This window comes from Moschus berezovskii, chromosome X (genome assembly GCF_049115385.1).
Source record: "Moschus berezovskii isolate FMDL1 chromosome X, NW_MosBer_1.0, whole genome shotgun sequence".
Classification (NCBI taxonomy): domain Eukaryota; kingdom Metazoa; phylum Chordata; class Mammalia; order Artiodactyla; family Moschidae; genus Moschus; species Moschus berezovskii.
The window spans coordinates 65,874,918-65,896,314 of NC_142488.1; the positions used below are offsets into that span (position 1 = coordinate 65,874,918).

Consider the following 21,397-nt stretch of genomic DNA (forward strand, 5'->3'; position numbering starts at 1 on the left):
AGATTTTAAACATGACCTCAGTAGCATGGGAGATGAGTATGGTTGTCCAATGGTCAGCGTATTCTTTGGTACTACCCTTCTTGGGAACTGGGATGAGGATTGACCCTTTCCAGTCCTGTAGCCACTGCTGGGTCTTCTAGATTTGCTGACATGATGAATGCAAATCTTGATGACATCCTTCTTTAGGGATTTGAATAGTTCTGCTCGAATTTTATTGCATCCAATAGCTTTATTAACTGCAGGCCTTCTTAATACCCTCTTCACTTTGCACTCCAAAATGCCTGGCTCTGTATGACTAACCACACCACTGTAGTAATCTGGTTCATTAAGATCTTTTTTTATACAGTTCTGCCATGTATTCTTTTCATCTCATCTTGATCTCGTCTCTACTAGGTCTCTACTATTTTTATCCTTTGAACCTGTTATCCTTTTATTCTGTTCATTGAAGAAGACCTTCTTGTCTCTTCCAGCTATTCTTTGAAACTCTGCATTTAACTGGATGTATCTTTCCCTCTCTCCCTTGCTTTTCGCTTCTCTTCATTCAGCTATTTGTAAAGCCTCCTCAGATAATCATTTTACCTTCTTGCTTTCCTTTCCCTTTGGGATGATTTTGTTTGCTGCCTCCTGTACAATAGTATGGACCTCTGTCCATAGTTCTTCAGGCACACTGTTAACTAGATATAGTCCCTTGAATCTATTTGTTACCTCTACTGCAAATTCATATGAGATTTGATTTAGGTCATACCTGGCTGGTCTAGTGTTCTTCCTGGTTTTCTTTAGTTTAAGCCTGAATTTTGCTATGAAAAGTTGATAATCTGAGCCACAGTCAGCTCCAGGTCTTGTTTTTCCTGACTGTGACAAAAACAGGTCTTGTTTTTGTGACTCAGACAGCTTCTCCATTGTATGTGTCTTATCTCCCCCAAATAAATGCAAGACGGTTCAGTTTAGATACAAAAATGCATAATCACCCTTAAGGGTTCAATGTCTTACACTTAATATGCTCTCAGATAATACTAGCTTATTTATTCTGTTCTTTTCACAAATGTGTTATTTATCACAGCAGCAGAAACTACCAGACTGAAAATGAATCACAAACTTCTACCTTGAGCAGTAACTAATGATCTCATACAAAAAATTTTTACTCAAAGGAGTTGGAATTCAGGCTATATATAATATGCTACAGTATGAAGTCAATATTTTCCTGTGTCCAGCATTTGACACGGAGTATAATTCTTCTGAACTCTGGTTATCATTAACACTGGAAAGCTGTATTAGCAAATTCAAGCAAATCTTGTTTTTCATATAAAGATTTTTACATGATAAAAATATCCCACATAGTATAAATTATCAAAATTAAAGAGATGATTTTCACTCTTTTTAGCTGGACCTAGAAAGCAACTTTGGTGAGTTAAGGAAAGCTTAACTTTGGATTAAGCTGCATTCTTTTAAAATATCATTCTTGTCACAGCTAATGCATTGATATAGAATAACTGGAATTGGCTGTGCATAATTATTGTGTGCCCTAAGTCTTGATCCTGACCTACTGAATTTTCAAACCGGGCTGATGGATACTCATGGATAGCTAATGAAATAGTTGATGGATAGTCATCAAATCACAAGAGAAGAGAACAAAAGAGGGCAGGAAGAAAAAGACATACAAAACAAATCCAAAAGAATTAAGAAAATGGCAATAAGAACAAAATATATATCATTACCTTAAATGTAAATGGATTAAATGCTTCAACCAAAAGACATAGACTGACTAAATGGATAGAAAAGCAAGACTCACATATATGCTATATCTACAAGAGACCCACTTCAGATTCAGGGACACATACAGACTAAAAGTGAGGGGATAGAAAAAGGTGCTCCATGCAAATGAAAATCAAAAGAAAGCTGAAGTAGTAATACTCATATCAGACAAAATAGACTTTAATACTGTTATGTGAGACAAAGGACACTACATAATGACCAAGGGTTCAATCCATGAAGAAGGTATAACAATTGTAAATATATATGTACTCCACACAGGAACATCTCAATATATAAGGCAAGTGCTAACAGCCATAAAAGGAGAAATCTACAGTAACGTGATAATAGTGGGGGGACTTTAACACCCATTTACATCAATAGACAGATCATCCAGACAGAAAATCAATAAGGGAACACAGGTCATTTAATGTGCCTTAAATGACATGTTAAACTGGATGGACTTAATTGATATTTAAAGAACATTTCATTTAAAGCAGCAGAATACACATTCTTCTCAAGTGCACATGGAATATTGTCCAGGATAGATCATGTGCTAGACCACAAAGCAAGCATTGGCAAATTTGATAAAACTGAAATCACAACAAATGTCTTTTCTGAGCATAACACTCTGAGATTAGAAATTGACTGCAAGAAAAAAATGTAAAAAACACAAACATGTGGAGGCTAAAAAATATGTTACTAAGCAATCAGTTGATCACTGAAGAAATCAAAGAGGACATAAAAAATATTTAGAGACAAATGAAAACATAAATATGATGGTCCAAAACCTATGGGACACAGGGGCTTCCCTGGTAGTCTAGTGGTTAAGACTCCAAGTTTACATTGCAGAGGGCATAGGTTTGATCCCTGGATGGGAAACTAAGAGCCTGCATGACACATGGCACAGCCAAGAAATGAACAAACAAACAAAAAACCCAAAACCTATGGGACATAGCAAAAGCAGTTCCAAGAGGAAAGTTTATAGCAATATAATCTTACCTCAGTAAACAAGAAATCTCAAATAAGCAACCTAACCTTATATGTAAAGCAACGAGAGAAAGAAGAACAAAACCCCCCAAAATTAGTAGAAGGAAAGAAATGATAAAGGTCAGAAATAAACAAAATACTAATAAAAAAAAACAGTAGCAAAGGTGAATGAAACAAAAAGCTGGTTCTTTGGAAAGATAAACAAAATTGATAAATCTTTAGCTAAACAATTAAAAGAAAAAAGGAAGAGGACACAAATCAATAAAATGAGAAATGAAAAAGAAGTTACATCCAGTGTCAGAGAAATAGAACGGATCATAGGAGACTATTACAAGCAACTATATGCCAATAAAATGGACAATCTAGAAGAAAGGGACAAATTCTTAGAAATGTACAACCCCTCAAGACTGAACCAAAAAAAAAAAAAAAAACGGAAAATATGAACAGACCAATCCCAAGTGCTGAAATTGAAACTGATTAAAAAACTTCCAACAAACAAGAACCCAGGACCAGATGGCTTCATAGGCATATACTATCAAACAGTCAGAAGAGTTAATACCTATCCTTCTGAAACTATTTCAAAAAACAACAGCAGAAGGAACAGTCCAAAACACACTCCGAGGCCACCATCACTCTGACACTAAAGCTAGACAATGATACCACACACAAAAATTACAGGCCAATATCATTGATGAACACAGAGGCAAAAATCCTCAACAAAATACTGGCAAACTGAATCCAACAATAAAATAAAATGATCATACACCATGATCAAAAGGGACTTTCCCAGGGGTGCAAGGATTTTTCAACATCTGTAAATCAGTGTGATATACTACATGAACAAATTGAAGAATAAAAACTATATGATCATCTCAATAGATGCAGAAAAAGCTTCTGACAAAAGTTAACACCCAGTTATGACAAAAACTCTAGAGGGTACCTACCTCAGTCTAATAAAGGTCATATATGACAAAATCACAGCTAACACTCACTGGTAAAAAGCTGAAAGCATTTCCTCTAAAGATGAGAAATAAGACAAGGATATTCATTCTTGCCACTTTTATTCAACATAATTTTGGAAGTTCCAGCCACAACAATCAGAGAAGAAAAGAAAGAAAAGGGATCCAAATTAGAAAGGAAGAAGTAAAACTGTCACTGTTTGCAGACGGCATGATAGTATGAATAGAACATCCTAAATGCACCACCAGAAAACTACTAGAACTCATCAATGAATTCTGTAAAGTTTGCAGGATACAAAATTAATAGGCAGAAATATGCTGCACTTGTATACACTGGGAAGGAATGATCACAAAGAAAAATTAGGGAAACAATCCCATTTACCATCACATCAAGAAGAATATAATACCAAAGAATAAACTTACCTAAGGAAGGAAAAGACTTGTATTTAGAAAACTATGATACTAATGAAAGAAATCAAAGAAGACACAAACAGATGGAAAGAAATACCATGTTCTTGGACTGAAAGAATCAATATTGGCAAACTGTCTACAATACCCCAGCCATCTAGAGATTCAATGCAATCCCTATCAAATTAACAATGGCATTTTTCACAGAACTAGAACAAAAATTTTCACAGTTTGTATGGAAACACAAAAGACCCCAAATAGACAAAGCTATTTTGAAAAAGGAAAACAGAACTGAAAGAGTCATGCTCCCTGATTTCAAACTACATTATAAAGCTATATTCACCAAAACAGCATGATACTGGCACAAAAACAGTAATATAGATCAATGGAACCTGATAGAAAGCCTAGAAATAAACCCACGCACCTATAGTCAATTAATCTCTGACAAAGAGGAAAGAATATACAATGGAGAAATCAAATTCTCGTCAATAAGTTGTGCTGGAAAACTGAACAGCGACATATAAAAGAATGAAGTTAAAGCATTCTCTAACACCATTTACAAAAATAAACTAAAAATGGATTAAAGACCTAAATGTAAGACTAGATACAATAAAACTCTCAGAAGAAAACATAGGCAGAACACCCTTTGACATAAATCTCAGTAATACCTTTTTATATCTACCTCAGAGAATATTCACATTAAAACAAAAATAAACAAATGGCCATGTAATATTTCATTGTATATACATACCACATCTTTATCATATATTAATGCATGTATGTGGAATCTAGAAAAATGGTACAGATGATCTTATTTGAAAAAGAAGTAGAGACACAGTTGTAGAGAATAAATGTATAGACACCAAGAGGGAGGTGGGATGGGATGAAGTGGGAAATTGAGATTGACATATAGACACTATTGATACTAAGTATAAAACAGAGAACTAATGAGAACATACTATATAACTCAGGAAAGTCTACTAAGTGCTCTGTGGTGATCTAAATGGGAAGGAAATCCAAAAAGGAGGGGATATATCAATATGTATAGCTGATTCACTTTGTTGTACAGTAGAAACTAACACAAAATTGTAAAGCAATGTTCAATATGCCAGCAAATTTGGAAAACTCAGCAGTGGCCACAGGACTGGAAAAGGTCAGTCTTCATTCCAGTCCCAAAGAAAGGCAATGCCAAAGAATGCTCAAACTACCACACAATTGCACTCATCTCACACGCTAGTAAAGTCATGCTCAAAATTCTCCAAGCCAGGCTTCAGCAATATGTGAACCGTGAACTCCCAGATGTTCAAGCAGGTTTTAGAAAAGGCAGAGGCACCAGAGATCAAATTGCCAATATCCGCTGGATCATGGAGAAAGCAAGAGAGTTCCAGAAAAACATCTATTTCTGCTTCATTGACTATGCCAAAGCCTTTGACTGTGTGGATCACAATAGACTGTGGAACATTCTGAAAGAGATGGGAATACCAGGCCACCTGACCTGCCTCTTGAGAAGCCTGTATGCAGGTCAGGAAGCAACAGTTAGAACTGGTCATGGAACAACAGACTGGTTCCAAATAGGAAAAGGAGTAAGTCAAGGTTGTATATTGTCACCCTGCTTATTTAACTTATATGCAGAGTACATCATGGGGAACGCTGGGCTGGAAGAAGCACAAGCTGGAACCAATATTGCCGGGAGAAATATCAATAACCTCAGATATGCAGATGACACCACCCTTATGGCAGAAAGTGAAGAGCCTCTTGATGAAAGTGAAAAAGGAGAGTGAAAAGGTTGGCTTGAAGCTCAACATTCAGAAAACTAAGATCATGGCATCTGGTCCCAACACTTCATGGGAAATAGATGGGGAAACAGTGGAAACAGTGTCAGCCTTTATTATTTTGGGCTCCAAAATCACTGCAGATGGTGATTGCAGCCATGAAATTAAAAGACGGTTACTCCTTGGAAGGAAAGTTATGACCAACCTAGATAGCATATTAAAAAGCAGAGACATTACTTTGCCAACCAAGGTCCGTCTAGTCAAGGCTATGGTTTTTCCCGTGGTCATGTATGGATGTGAGAGTTGGACTGTGAAGAAAGCTGATCGCCAAAGAATTGATGCTTTTGAGCTGTGGTGCTGGAGAAGACTCTTGAGAGTCCCTTGTACTGCAAGGAGATCCATCCAGTCCATTCTAGCGGAGATCAATCCTGGGTGTTCATTGGAAAGACTGATGCTAAAGCTGAAATCCCAATACTTTGGCCACCTTATGCGACGAGTTGACTCACTGTAAAAGAGTCTGATGCTAGCAGGGATTGGGGGTGGAGGAGACGGGGACGACAGAGAACGAGATGGCTGGATGGCATCACCGACTCGATGGACATGAGTTTGAGTGAACTCCGGGAGTTGGTGATGGTCAGGGAGGCCTGGCGTGCTGTGATTCATGGGGTCACAAAGAGTCGGACACGACTGAGCGACTGAACTGAACTGAGCTGAAAGCAATGTTCAATATTATACTTCAATGAAAATTAATAAAATAAAAAAATAAATGCAAAAAATAAGTAAAATGGATCTAACTAAATTTAAAAGCTTTTGCAAAGGAAACCATAAAGACAATGAAAAGACAACCTACAGAATGGGAGAAAATATTTGCATATGAAGAGACCAACAACAGATTAATCTAAAAAATATAAAAACAGCATGTGTAGTTCAATATCAAACAAACAAACAACACAATCAGAAAATAGTCAGAAGATCTAAATATACATTTCTCCCAATAAGACATACAGATGGCCAAAAAGTACATAAAACAATGCTCAATATTGCTAGTTATTAGGCAAGTGCAGATTAAAACTACAATAAGGTATCGTCTCACACTGGTCAGAATGGTCATCATCAAAAAGTTAACAAACAATAAATGCTGGAGAGAGGATGTGAAGAAAAGGGAACTACACTGTTGGTGGCAATGTAAACTGGTGTAGCCACTATGGAGAACAGTATGGAGGTTCTTTTAAAAATTAAAAGTAGAGTTGCCATATGATCTAGCAATCCCACTCCTGGGCATATATCTGGAGAAAACCGTAATTTGTTAAGATACATCCACCCCAAAGTTCATAGCAGCACTATTAATATTTAGAATAGCCAGGACATGGAAGCAACCTAAATATCCATCAACAGAGGAATGAATAAAGAAGATGTGATACACACACACACACACACACACATACACACACAATGGAATATCACTCAGATATAAAAGGAATGAAATGATGCCATTTGCAGCAACGTAGATGGAACTAGACATGACCATATTAAGTGAAGTAGGTCAGACAATGACAAATACCCAGTGATATCATTTATTGGAGCAATCCAAAAATGATAACATCAACTTATTTACACAAAAGACTCACAGATTTAAAAAAACAAGCTTATGGTTACCAAAGGGGAAAGGTGAAGGGAGATTTAAATTAGGAGTTTGGGATTAACATATACATACTACTGTGGTGTTGGAGAAGACTCTCGAGAGACCCTTGGATTGCAAGGAGATACAACCAGTCCATCCTAAAGGAAATCAGTCCTGAATGTTCATTGGAAGGACTGATGCTGAAGCTAAAACTCCAATACTTTGGCCTCTTGATGAGAAGAGCTGATTCATTTGAAAAGACCCTGATGCTGGGAAAGATTGAAGGCAGGAGGAGAAGGGGATAACAGAGGATGAGATGGTTGGATGGCATCACCAACTCAATGGACATGAATTTTAGTAAACTCTAGGAGTTGGTGATGGAAAGCGAGGTCTGGCATGCTGCAGTCCATGGGGTTGCAAAGAGTCGGACATGACTGAGCGACTGAAATGAACTGAACTGAACTACTATATATAAAATAGATTAGTAGTGAGGAACTACTATATAGCACAGGGAACTCTACTCAATATTCTGTAATAACCCATATGGGAAAAGAATCTGAAAAAGAATTGATATATTTCTATAATTTTTCTTTGTACAGTTCTTTGTATTCTTGCCACCTCTTCTTAAAATCTTCTGCTTCTGTTAGGTCCATACCATTTTTGTCCTTTATCGAGCCCATCTTTGCATGAAATGTTCTCTTCGTATCTCTAATTTTTTTGAAGAGATCTCTTGTCTTTCCTATTCTGTTGTTTCCCTCTATTTCTTTGCATTGATCGCTGAGGAAGGCTTTCTTATCTCTCCTTGCTATTCTTTGGAACTCTGCATTCAGATGCTTATATCTTTCCATTCCTCCTTTGCTTTTCGCTTCTCTTCTTTTCACAGCTATTTGTAAGGCCTCCCCAGACAGCCATTTTGCTTTCTTGCATTTCTTTTCCATGAGGATGGTCTTGATCCCTGTCTCCTGTACAATGTCACAAACCTCCGTCCAGAGTTCATCAGGCACTCTATCAGATCTAGTCCCTTAAATCTATTTCTCACTTCCACTGTGTAATCATTAGGGATTTAATTTAGGTCATATCTGCATGGCCTAGTGATTTTCCGTGCTTTCTTCAATTTAAGTCTGAATTTGGCAATAAGGAGTTCATGATCTGAGCCACAGTCAGCTCCAGGTCTTGTTTTTGCTAACTGTATAGAGCTTCTCCATCTTTGGCTGCAAAGAATATAAGCAATCTGATTTCGGTCTTGACCATCTGGTAATGTCGTGGAATGTGAAGTAAAGTGGGCCTTAGAAAGCATCACTACGAACAAAGCTAGTGGAGGTGATCGAATTCCAGTTGAGCTATTTCAAATCCTGAAAGATGATGCTGTGAAAGTGCTGCACTCAATATGCCAGCAAATTTGGAAATCTCAGCAGTAGCCACAGGACTGGAAAATGTCAGTTTTCATTGCAGTCCCAAAGGCAATGCCAAAGAATGCTCAAACAACCGCACAATTGCACTCATCTCACACGCTAGTAAAGTCATGCTCAAAATTCTCCAAGCCAGGCTTCAGCAATACATGAACTGTGAACTTCCAGATGTTCAAGCAGGTTTTAGAAAAGGCGGAGGAACCAGAGATCAAATTGCCAACATCCGCTGGATCATCGAAAAAACAAGAGAGTTCCAGAAAAATATCTATTTCTGCTTTATTGAGTATGCCAAAGCCTTTGACTGTGTGGATCACAATAAACTGTGGAACATTCTGAAAGACATGGGAATACAAGACCACCTGACCTGCCTCTTGAGAAACCTGTATGCAGGTCAGGAAGCTACAGTTCGAACTGGACATGGAACAACAAACTGGTTCCAAATAGGAAAAGAAGTATGTCAAGGCTGTATATTGTCACCGTGCTTATTTAACTTATATGCAGAGTACATCATGAGGAACGCTGGGCTGGAAGAAGCACAAGCTGAAATCAAGATTGCTGGGAGAAATATCAGTCACCTCAGATGCAGATGACACCACCCTTATGGCAGAAAGTGAAGAGGAACTAAAAATCCTCTTGATGAAAGTGAAAGAGGAGAGTGAAAAAGTTGGCTTGAAGCTCAACATTCAGAAAACTAAGATCATGGCATCTGGTCCCATCACTTCATGGGAAATAGATGGAGAAACAGTGGAAGCAGTGTCAGACTTTATTTTTCTGGGCTCCAAAATCACTGCGGATGCTGATTGCAGCTATGAAATTAAAAGACGCTTACTCCTTGGAAGGAAAGTTATGACCATTCTAGATAGAATATTAAAAAGCAGAGACATATTAAAATATTTCTGCAGGTTTAGTAACATCGTAAAATACATTTCAATTAAAATTCACAAATCTAAAAACCTGTTAGGCATTTTTAGGCGTTTTAAGTTGGAAATGAAGACCAATGTTACATCGTAATATGCCAATTACAAATAGTACTTCAAATAGCAAAAACTACAGTTTGTCCCAAACTTTAAAAACTATTCATGAACTCAACACTGAACTATTGATGGCTATGAGAATTGTTTCCTAGCCTTTTTGAAAATTTCAACTTATTCACTGTACATTTAATTTATTTTATTTATTAAAGTTATGAACTGTAGGAAGTTTTACTTGTTGGGTCAAATGCTTGTTGCATTTGAAGTGCTAGTTACAAGAAAATCAAATACCTTCAATGTATAAATGCTATTAAGTTTTTAAAGGACTCTGGAGTATAAGTCAGTTTGTTTAAAGAAATTTAGTCTGTTCAACTTGAAAAAAATAAATAAATAAAATTGGATTATTTGATTAAAAAAAAAAAAAAAAAAGCAGAGACATTACTTTGCCAACCAAGGTCCGTCTAGTCAAGGCTATGGTTTTTCCCGTGGTCATGTTTGGATGTGAGATTTGGACTGTGAAGAAAGCTGATCACCAAAGAATTGATGCTTTTGAACTGTGGTGTTGGAGAAGACTCTTGAGAGTCCCTTGGACTGCAAGGAGATGCAACCAGTCCATTCTAAAGGAGATCAGTCCTGGGTGTTCATTGGAAGGACTGATGCTAAAGCTGATACTCCAATTCTTTGGCCTCCTCATGTGAAGTGTTGACTCACTGGAAAAGACTCTGATGCTGGGAGTGATTGGGGGTAGGAGGAGAAGGGGACGACAGAGACTGAGATGGCTGGATGACATCACCGACTCGATGGACATGAGTTTGAGTGAAATTTGGGAGTTGGTGATGGACAGGGAGGCCTGGCGTGCTGTGATTCATGGGGTCACAACGAGTGGGACATAACTGAGTGACTGAACTGAACTGATTTGTATAACTGAATCACTTTGATGTATACCTGAAAGTAAGACAACACTGTAAATTAGCTCTGGTCATGGTAGTTTAGTTTCTAAGTTATGTGCGACTCTTGTGACCCCATGTACTGTAGCCCACCAGGGTTCTCTGTCCATGGGAGTTTTCAGGCAAGAATACTGGAGTAGGTTGCCATTTCCTTCTCCAGGGGATCTTCCTGACCCAGGAATCGAACCCGGGTCTCCTGCATTGAAGGCAGATTCTTTACTGACTGAGCTATGAGGGAAGTCATAAATTAGCTATACTCCAATATAAAATAAAAATTAAATTAAAAAAGATGAAAAATTAGGGCAATAAGTGATCAAATGGTCAGAATTTGTTGTGGCAGTCAAATGGGATTTTATTCTATATATGTCTTATTACTTCAATCATTCATATGTTTATGAATTATTTATATTGTTAAAATTAATAAAAGTCATAAGAACCAGAGAAAATCTTCTCAGAATAATACATCGATCTGTCACTTTTCATTTGCAGATTTTTTTCTATGCATGTATATACATTAATCTCATCAGATAAATTTCTTTACTCTCTTGACTTCCTAAAGGTGTTTCTTTACCTCATATGTCGCTGTACTAAAATAACGCTGGCACCTACCTACTGCACAGCACAGGGTACTATACTCAGTATTTTGTAATAACCTACAAGGGAAAAGAATCAGAGTCAGCAGGGGGAGGTAAAAAGAGTTCCTTGTGTTAATAAGTTCTTTGGACTGGGTAAGAGCTCCTTCCTTTTGTATCTATAGATTTGGGACCATTTTGTCTTACTTAGTCCTAGTGACAATGCCTTATTCTAAAACTGGACTTCCTGGTAGAGAAACAACTAGATTTCTAACTGGGGAAACATTTAGAAAGGCTTGTTTCCCACCTCTTTCCCCACCTCATTGCCTTTCCAGGTCCTTATTCAGCTGTACTCATTCCAGGTACAGTTTGTGATAATTACTACAAGTTCCCACTCAAAATTTCTATCAGTTACTGCATTATTGAGACCAGCCTGGTACTAACAACATAAAGAAATGTTGGAGGCACAGAAATAAGCATAATATCAAATGGAGACAAAGAATAGGTGGCAATGGAATACATGACATGAGAACTTAACTTTTAGCTCTTCACCAAAATATCTCAAGATGACTCAATAATCTGATGGGAGAAACGTGGAGGTCAAAGTTCTGTTTATTTTTCCTTTGAGGGCTGCCTTTTAGAAAAGTATACTACGTGGTTGTGTAGCCTTGCTCATATATATTATCATTTATTTTTTTCATGCATTAGACAATTCTAAAGCAGAATGGGAATGAGATTTTAAAGAAAATTTAACCAATGTGCATGAACCAGGGTAGAGTTGTTGCCCAATGATTGCATCAATTCAAGAAAAGCACTACAAGTTACACTGGCAGAATTGTTCACAAACACGTTTAACACTGTTTATTATGTTTCCTGATCTATCTGATTGGTTATAAGTTATAATATCACAAACTGGCAAGAAACCTTTCAAGGTGTCACCTAATCTTACCTAAGCCACCTATATTTGCTAAACAAATCTGGCTATACTTGCCTTTCTCCATCCAAACGGCACTTATGAGGTTAACATGTTTGCATTATCTTTCTGTACACTATTTTCCCACTACACTACATTAGTTGTGTTAACATAGTCTTTATTAGTCTGCTGAGTGGAGAAAAGACTTCCTTCTCAACCTACTTACCTCGGTTGTCATCCTCAGTTTCTTCCCAGGGCTCTTCATTTGCTAGCAATGGATTCTGTGATTCATTCATAGACCTCATAGGGAAGGAGTGTCCATCACCAGGGCTGGTGGGAAAACGAAGGCAGTGAGATCTTGCAGCCTAGACTTTTTATGAACGCAATAACCCTATTAGAAGTATGAGGGAGGTTCTTAGAAATATTTAAATCCTTTAGCTTATTGGCTAAAATCAAACTGGAATAGGCTCTTATAATAGCATCATTTAGTTACTCTATTGCTCTCAATTTCTATATCTTTTTTGTTTGTCTGAATCAGTGTTGACTGTTTTCGTTTTTAAGCAGTTCTTTAACTTGCTTCCCACAATGCCCAGAATAGCAAAATGCATATATAGCAAGTTTCATAAATATAATTTAATGATTATTCCAATTTATACCCCATTAATATTATTGCTTTGGCTCTGAATTGCAAGAAAAATTAGCAGATTTAGAGTCACTGAATTCAGCAGATAAGCTGCTGTTGCTGCTGCTGCTGCTGCTAAGTCGCTTCAGTTGTGTCCGACCCTGTGCGACCCCATAGACGGCAGCCCACCAGGCTCTGCCATCCGGACTGGGGTGCCATTGCCTTATCCGAAGCTGCTGTTAGTTGGTGATAAATAATAATGATGTCTGAATGCCCTGTTATTTGGCTTGTATGACAGAAAAGTTATTAAGGGCTGGGGGGAAAGCACCAGAGTGAGGCATTTTTTAGAGTGCAGATTCTGGGGGGCTATTATCCTACCTCAGAATTGATAGTTCTCTACAGAGGATGTAACTGCACTGATTATAAGTGAGTGGGCTTTGATTTTTGCTCTTGTTCTTTATTTCAAAGAAGACTCATTGAAGCTTCCCTTTGGAGGAGTGATTGTATGTGTGTTTCTGTATGGGTGTGTGTGAGTGGGGTGTAAATAATTGCTGGTAATTGTTATAAATTAACATAATGCACTAACACAGTTTTATCTTGTGATTTATAGCCAGGGTAGTAGGATATACCACAGCTCTTAAATAAATGAACCTGTAAAATATTAACCAGTACAGAGGAACTATTATGTCAATTCTTTTCATGAGAATTTTTTCTCAATTACCAGAAAAGTTTCCTCAAATAAGTGAACAAATGGATGTCTGAAGAATGGATCTAAAAGGGGACTGAAAGAAGGTTATAAGCTTTGTGCCAGAGCTATTTTGTTGATGGTAGTTTAATCTGGTACATGAAGTCACTCAGAGGACACAAGCTCATCTCTCCTTTATTAGTTTCCCTTCATTCCTGCTGAAATTATAAGAATAACCTACAGTCTCTAAATCAATCTTTGTTCTTACTTAAATTAAAAACTTTAATCCAAAACTATGAAAAGTGAAGATAAGAGATATAATTTCTAAGACTATATTACACATAGCACTAAAAGCAGTTGGGGGTATATTTTCCCTCTGTTGTTTATTTTCTCTTTATATTTGTATATATCAAAAACCATAAGAATTCCATGTCTATTGTTCTACTAATTCCATTTCTGGGAATTTTGCTAAAGCTAAACTAGACACAAAAATGTCCATTATGCTATTATTTCCAGCCAAAATTAGGTAACAGCCTAAACATCTAACAGTATGGGAAATATAAAAATAGATGCTTTTGAACTGTGATGCTGGAGAAGACTCTTGAGAGTCCCTTGGACTGCAAGGAGATCCAACCAGTCCATTCTAAAGAAGATCAATCCTGGGTGTTCATTGGAAGGACTGATGTTAAAGCCGAAACTCCAATACTTTGGCCACCTGATGCGAAGACATGACTCACTGGAAACGACTCTGATGCTGGGAGGGATTGGGGGCGGGAGGAGATGGGGATGACAGAGAATGAGATGGCTGGATGGCATCACCGACTCGATGGACATGAGTTTGAGTGAACTCCGTGAGTTGGTGATGGACAGGGAGGCTTGGCATGCTGTGATTCTTGGGGTCGCAAAGAGTCGGTCACGACTGAGCGACTGAACTGAAATGAACTGAACTGATACGTTGTTTGCTGTCTTCAGTCACTCAGTCATGTCCAACTCTTTGCGACCCTATTGACTGTACCCCACCAGGCTCCTCTGTCCATGGGATATATATATATTTATATACACATATATTTTTTCCCACTGGATGGAATATGACATAGTCAAAGGTAATGGTTATAAAGATATGTCACAATAAGGGGAAATGTTCACTGTATTTTAAGTGAAAAATGTAAAATTCAAAATAGTATGTATATTGTGATTAAAAATATGTACAAATATATATAGAAAAAATCGGGAGGCGGTCCTAAGATGGCAGAGGAATAGGACAGGGAGACCACTTTCTCCCCCACAAATTCATCAAAAGAACATTTGAACGCTGAGTAAATTCAACAAAACAACTTCTGAATGCCAGCAGAGGACATCATGCACCCAGAAAAGCAGCCCATTGTCTTTGAAAGGAGGTAGGAAAAAATATAAAAGATAAAAGAGAGACAAAAGAGGTAGGGACGGAGATCCGTCCCAGGGAGGTAGTCTTAAAAAAGAGAGAAGTTTCCTTTTCATTTAACACCAGGAAACACTCTCACTGGCGAGTCTGTGGTGAGCCTTGGAAGTACAGTGGGCAACATAACTGGGAGGAAAAATAAATAAATAATTAAAACCCACAGATTACGTGCCCAATGGTAACTACCAGCAGAGAAGCAGCACAGACGCCTGCATCTGCCACTAGCAAGTGGGGGCTGGGCAGGGAGGCACAGGCTGCATTGCTTATAGTAAGGACTGAATGCCCCGAGGGCAATCTGAGGGAACTAACTTGAGATAACAGACCAGACTGTGGGATAGCTATCCTGGGAAAAGGCAAAAAGCCCTAACTTAAGACACCACCAGGCCCATTCACAGAACAAAGGACTGAGTAGAGCTAGCTGGCTGTGGACCGGCCCATCCCCCTCCAGAGACAGACAGGCGAAGGCAGCCAGAACCGGAAGGGGGCAATCGCATCCCCAGAGAGGCATCAGATACCAAACTGCAAGCAGGCTTCGTTCCTAACAAAGACTTCTTGGAATTCTGGATGGTCAACATCCACCTAAGACGGTGCGCCGGTTGTACACCCAGAAAACAGTGGCAGGGATGGGGGAGGCGATAAGTCGCAACAACCGTGCTCACCAAACACCTGGTCACCTGAGCTGCTCGGACCTGGGAAGGGCGCAAAACGCAGGCCCAACCGAGTCTGCGCCTTTGAGGAGTACCTGAGAACCTGAACCTGAGCGGCTTAGACCTGGGAAGTGCATACAACCCAGGGCTGGCCTCAGACAGTTCCTGGCAGAGCAACCTAGAGCCTGAACAGTGTAGACTGGGACAGCACACGCGTCATGAGTGGGGTCAAACGCAGCGTGGCCGAGATACTGTGAGCACATGCCAGTGTTATTTGTTTGCAGTGTTCCTCCCACCCCACAGCACTACTGAACAACTGAGCCTAAAAAAGTGTCCACCACCACCTCCTTGTGTCAGGGCAGAAATTAGACACTGAAGTGACCAGCAAACAGAAGAAGCTAAAACAAACAGAGGGAACTGCCTTGGAAGTGACAGGTGCAATAGATTAGAACCCTGTAGTTAGCGTCAACTACATAGGAAGGGGCCTATAGATCTTGAGAAGTATAAGCTGGATCAAGGAATTATCTAAAAATGAACTGACCCCACACTGTCCACAACAACACCAGAGAAAGTCCAAGATATATTTTTACTATTATCATTCTTCAATTTAAAAAAAAATATTTTTTCCTCTATTACTCCTTTCATTTTCATTTTTATAACCTACTTTTACTTTGCAAAAAAAAAGACCCTATTTTTTTTAAAGGAAACTTAATATAAATATTTTATAATTTTTGTGACTTTGCTTTTTTTCTTTAATATTGTATTTTTGAAAATCCAACCTCTATTCTAGATTTTTAATCTTTGCTCTTTAGTATTTGTTATCAATTTTGTACCTTTAAGAACCCAATCATCAGTACTCATTTTTACTTGGGAGCGAGATCACTGGCCTGATTGCTCTCTCCCCCTTTTGACTCTCCTTTTTCTCCACTAAGTCACTGCTATCTCCTCCCCCCACTCCCCACCCCCCTGCTTCACCTCTCTACCCAACTCTGTGAATCTCTTTGTGTGTTCTGGACTGTGGAGAACACTTAGGGAACTGATTACTGACTAGATCTGTCTCTCTCCTCTTGATTCCCGCCTTTATCCTCCTGGTCACCTCTGTCTCCTTCCTCCCTCTTCTCTTCTCTGTGTAACTCCGTGAACATCTCTGAGCAGTCCAGACTGTGGATCACAAGTAAGGAAGTGATGACTGGCTAGCTTGCTCTCTCATCTTTTGATTCACCCTCGTCTAATCCTGGTCACCTCTATCTTCCTCCTCCCTCTTCTCTTCTCCATATAACTCTGTGAGCCTCTCTGGGTGTCCCTCACTGTGGAGAAGCTTTTCATCTTTAACCTAGATGTTATATCAATGGTGCTGTATAGATGGAGAAGTCTTGAGGCTACGGTAAAAATAAGACTGAAAACCAGAGGCAGGAGGCTTAAGTCCAAATCCTGAGAAACCAGAGATCTACTGACTCCAGGGAACATTAATCGATAGGAGCTCATCAAATGCCTCCATACCTACACTGAAACCAAGCACCACCCAAGGCCCAAGAAGATACAGAGCAAGACATACCACGCAAATTCTCCAGCAACACAGGAACATAGCTCTGAGCTTCAATATACAGGCTGCCCAAAGTCACTCCAAACCCACTGACATCTCATAACTCATTACCGGAAACTTCATTGCACTCCAGAGACAAGAAATCCAGCTCCACCCACCAGAACACAGACACAAGCTTCCTTAACCAGGAAACCTTGACAAGCCACCAATCAAACACCACCCACAGTGAGGAAACTACACAATAAAGAGAACTCCACAAACTGCCAGGATACAGAAAGGTCACCCCAAACACAGCAACATAAACAAGATAAAGAGGCAGAGAAATACCCAGGAGGTAAAGGAACAGGATAAATGCCCAACAAACCAAACAAAAGAGGAAGAGATGGGGAATCTACCTGATAAAGAATTCCGAAAAACGACATTGAAAATAATCCAAAATCTTGTAAACAAAATGGAGTTACAGATAAATAGCCTGGAGATAAGGATCGAGAAGTATCAGGAAAGGTTTAACAAGGACCTAGAAGAAATAAAAAAGAGTCAATATACAATGAATAATGCAATAAATGAGATCAAAAACACTCTGGAGGGAATCAACAGTAGAAGGTAGAAGATAGGATAAGTGAGCTAGAAGATAGAAAGCTAGAAATCAATGAAACAAAGAGGAATAAAGAAAAAAGAATTAAAAGAAATGAAGACAATCTCAGAGACCTCTAGGACAATGTAAAACGCCCCAACACTTGAATCATAGGAGTCCCAGACGAAGAAGACAAAAAGAAAGGCCATGAGAAAATACTTGAGGAGATAATAGTTGAAAACGTCCCTAAAATGGGGAAGGAAATAATCACCCAAGTCCAAGAAACCCAGAGAGTTCCTAACAGGATAAACCCAATGCGAAATACTCCAAGACACAAGGATAAACCCAAGAAGAAAAACTTCAAGACAATTAAAGAAGATCAAACACAAAGAACAAATATTAAAAGCAGCAAGGGAAAAACAACAAATAACACACAAGGGGATTCCTATAAGGATAACAGCTGATCTTTCAATAGAAACTCTTCAGGCCAGAACGGAATGACAGGACATAATAAAAATGATGAAAGAAAATAAGCTACAGCCCAGATTACTGTACCCAGCAAGGATCTCATTCAAATATGGAGAAATCAAAAGCTTTACAGACAAGCAAAAGCTGACAGAATTCAGCACCACCAAACCAGCTGTACAACGAATACTAAAGGATCTTCTCTAGACAGAAAACACAGAGAGGGTGTATAAACTCGAACACAAAACAACAAAGTAAATGGTAACAGGATCACACTTATCAATAATTACCTTAAATGTAAATGGGTGAATGCCCCAACCAAAAGACAAAGACTGGCTGAATGGATACAAAAACAAGACCCCTACATATGTTGTCTACAAGAGACCCAACTCAAAACAAGGGACACATACAGACTGAAAGTGAAGGGCTGGAAAAAGATATCCACACAAATAGAGACCAAAAGAAAGCTGGAGTAGCAATACTCCTATCAGATAAGATAGACTTTAAAACAAAGGCTGTGAAAAGAGACAAAGAAGGACACTACATAATGATCAAAGGATCAATTCAAGAAAAAGATAAAAAATTATAAATATATATGCACCCAACATACAAGCTGCGTAATATGTAAGACAAATGCTAACAAGTATGAAAGGGGAAATTAACAATAACAAAATAATAGTGGGAGACTATAATACCCCAGTCTCATCTATGGATAGATCAACTAAACAGAAAATTAACAAGGAAACACAAACGCTAAATGATACAATATATCAGTTAGACCCAATTGAAATCTGCAAGACATTTCACTCCAAAACAATGAAATTCATCTTTTTCTCAGGAGCACACGGAACGTTCTCCAGGATAGATGACACAGTGTATGATAAATCTAGGCTTGGTTAATTCAAAAAGACTGAAATCATTCCAAGCATCTTTCCTGACCACAATGCAGCAATTTTTCTCAATTACAGGAGAAAAACTAATAAAACTTCCAACATATGGAGGCTGAACAATGCGGTGCTGAATAACCAACAAATCACAGAAGAAACCAAAAAAGAAATCAAAATATGTATAGAAACAAATGAAAATGAAAACACAACAACCCAAAACCTGTGGGACACTGTAAAAGCAGTGCTAAGGGGAAAGTTCATACAATACAGGTATACCTCAAGAAACAAGAAAAAAGTTAAATAAATAACCTAACTTGACACCTAAAGCAACTAGAAAAGGAAGAAATGAAGAACCCCAGGGTTAGTAGAAGGAAAGAAATTTAAAAATTAGGGCAGAAAGAAATGAAAAAGAAACAAAAGATACCATAGCAAAAATCAACAAAGACAAAGGCTGAATCTTTGAGAGGGTAAATAAAATTGACAAACAATTAGCCAGACTCATCAAGAAACAAAGGGAGAAAAATCAAATCAACAAAATTAGAAATGAAAATGAAGAGATCACAACAGCCAACACAGAAATACAAAGCATCATAAGAGACTACCATCAGCAGCTATATGCTAATAAAATGGACAACTTAGAAGAAATGGACAAATTCCTGGAAAAGTACAACTTTCCAAAACTGAAGCAGGAAGAAATAGAAAATCTTTACAGACCCATCACAAGCACCAAAATCGAAACTGTAATCAGAAATCTTCCAGGAAACAAAAGCCCAGGTCCAGATGGTTTCACAGCTGAATTCTACCAACAATTTAGAGAAGAGCTAACACCTATCCTACACAGACTCTTCCAGAAAATCGCAGAGGAAGGTAAACTTCCAAACTCATTCTATGAGCCCACCATCACCCTAATACCAAAACCTGACAAAGACGCCACAGAAAGAGAAAACTACAGGCCAATATCACTGATGAACATAAATGCAAAATTCCTTAACAAAATTCTAGCAATCAGAATCCATCAACACATTAAAAAGATCATGTCCAAGGATCAAGCCCATCATGACCAAGTGGGCTTTATCCCACGTATGCAGTATCCACAAATCAATCAATGTAATACACCACATTCACAAAATGAAAAATAAAAATCATATGATTATTTCAATAGATGCAGAGAAAGCCTTTGACAAAATTCAACATCTATTTATGATATAAACACTCCAGAAAGCAGGAATAGAAGGAACATACCTCAACATAATAAAAGCGATATGTGACAAACCCACAGCAAACATTATCCTCAATGGTGAAAAATTGAAAGTGTTTCCCTTAAAGTCAGGAACAAGACAAGGGTGCCCACTCTCATCACTACTATTCAACATAGTTTTGGAAGTTTTGGCCACAGCAATCAGAGCAGAAAAGGAAATAAAAGGAATCGAAATTGGAAAAGAAGAAGTAAAACTCTCACTATTTGCAGATGACATGATCCTCTATAGAGAAAACCCTAAAGCCTCCACCAGAAAATTACTAGAGCTAATCAATAAATACAGTAAATTGCAGGATATAAAGTCAACACACAGAAATCCCTGGCTTTCCTATACACTAGTAATGAGAAAATAGAAAGAGAAATTAAGGAAACAAATCCATTCACCATTGCAAATAAAAGAATAAAATACTTAGGAATCAGTTCAGTTCAGTTGCTCAGTTGTGTCCGACTCTTTGCGATCTCATGAATCACAGCAAGTCAGGCCTCCCTGTCCATCACCAACTCCCGGAGTTCACTCAAACTCATGTCCATTGAGTCGATGACACCATCCAGCCATCTCATTCTCTGTCGTCCCCTTCTCCTCCCGCCCTCAAACACTCCCAGTCGTTTCCAGTGAATTAACACTTCGCGTGAGGTGGCCAAAGTACTGCAGTTTCAGCTTTAGCATCAGTCCTTCCAATGAACACCCAGGATTGACCTAATTTAGAATGGACTGGTTGGATCTCCTTGCAGTCCAAGGGACTCTCAAGAGTCTTCTCCAGCACCACAGTTCAAAAGCATCAATTCTTTGGCGATCACCTTTCTTCACAGTCCAACTCTCACATCTATACACGACCACTGGAAAAACCATAGCCTTGACTAAACGGACCTTGGTTGGCAAAGTAATGTCTTGCTTTTTAATATGCTGTCTAGGTTGGTCATAACTTTCCTTCCAAGGAGGAAGCGTCTTTTAATTTCATGGTTGCAA

The 21,397-nt window shown here is 38.4% G+C and overlaps 1 protein-coding gene across 1 annotated transcript in view; it reads right to left on the bottom strand.

The window, feature by feature from the left end:
• ZDHHC15 (zDHHC palmitoyltransferase 15) overlaps positions 1–21,397 on the bottom strand; it is a 203,696-nt gene that overhangs the window by 40,797 nt on the left and 141,502 nt on the right. Inside the window, exon 10 of the mRNA XM_055437898.2 lies at positions 12,538–12,641. Within this exon, the coding sequence (XP_055293873.1) occupies positions 12,538–12,641 (104 nt within the window). The remainder of the gene's footprint in view (positions 1–12,537; positions 12,642–21,397) is intronic.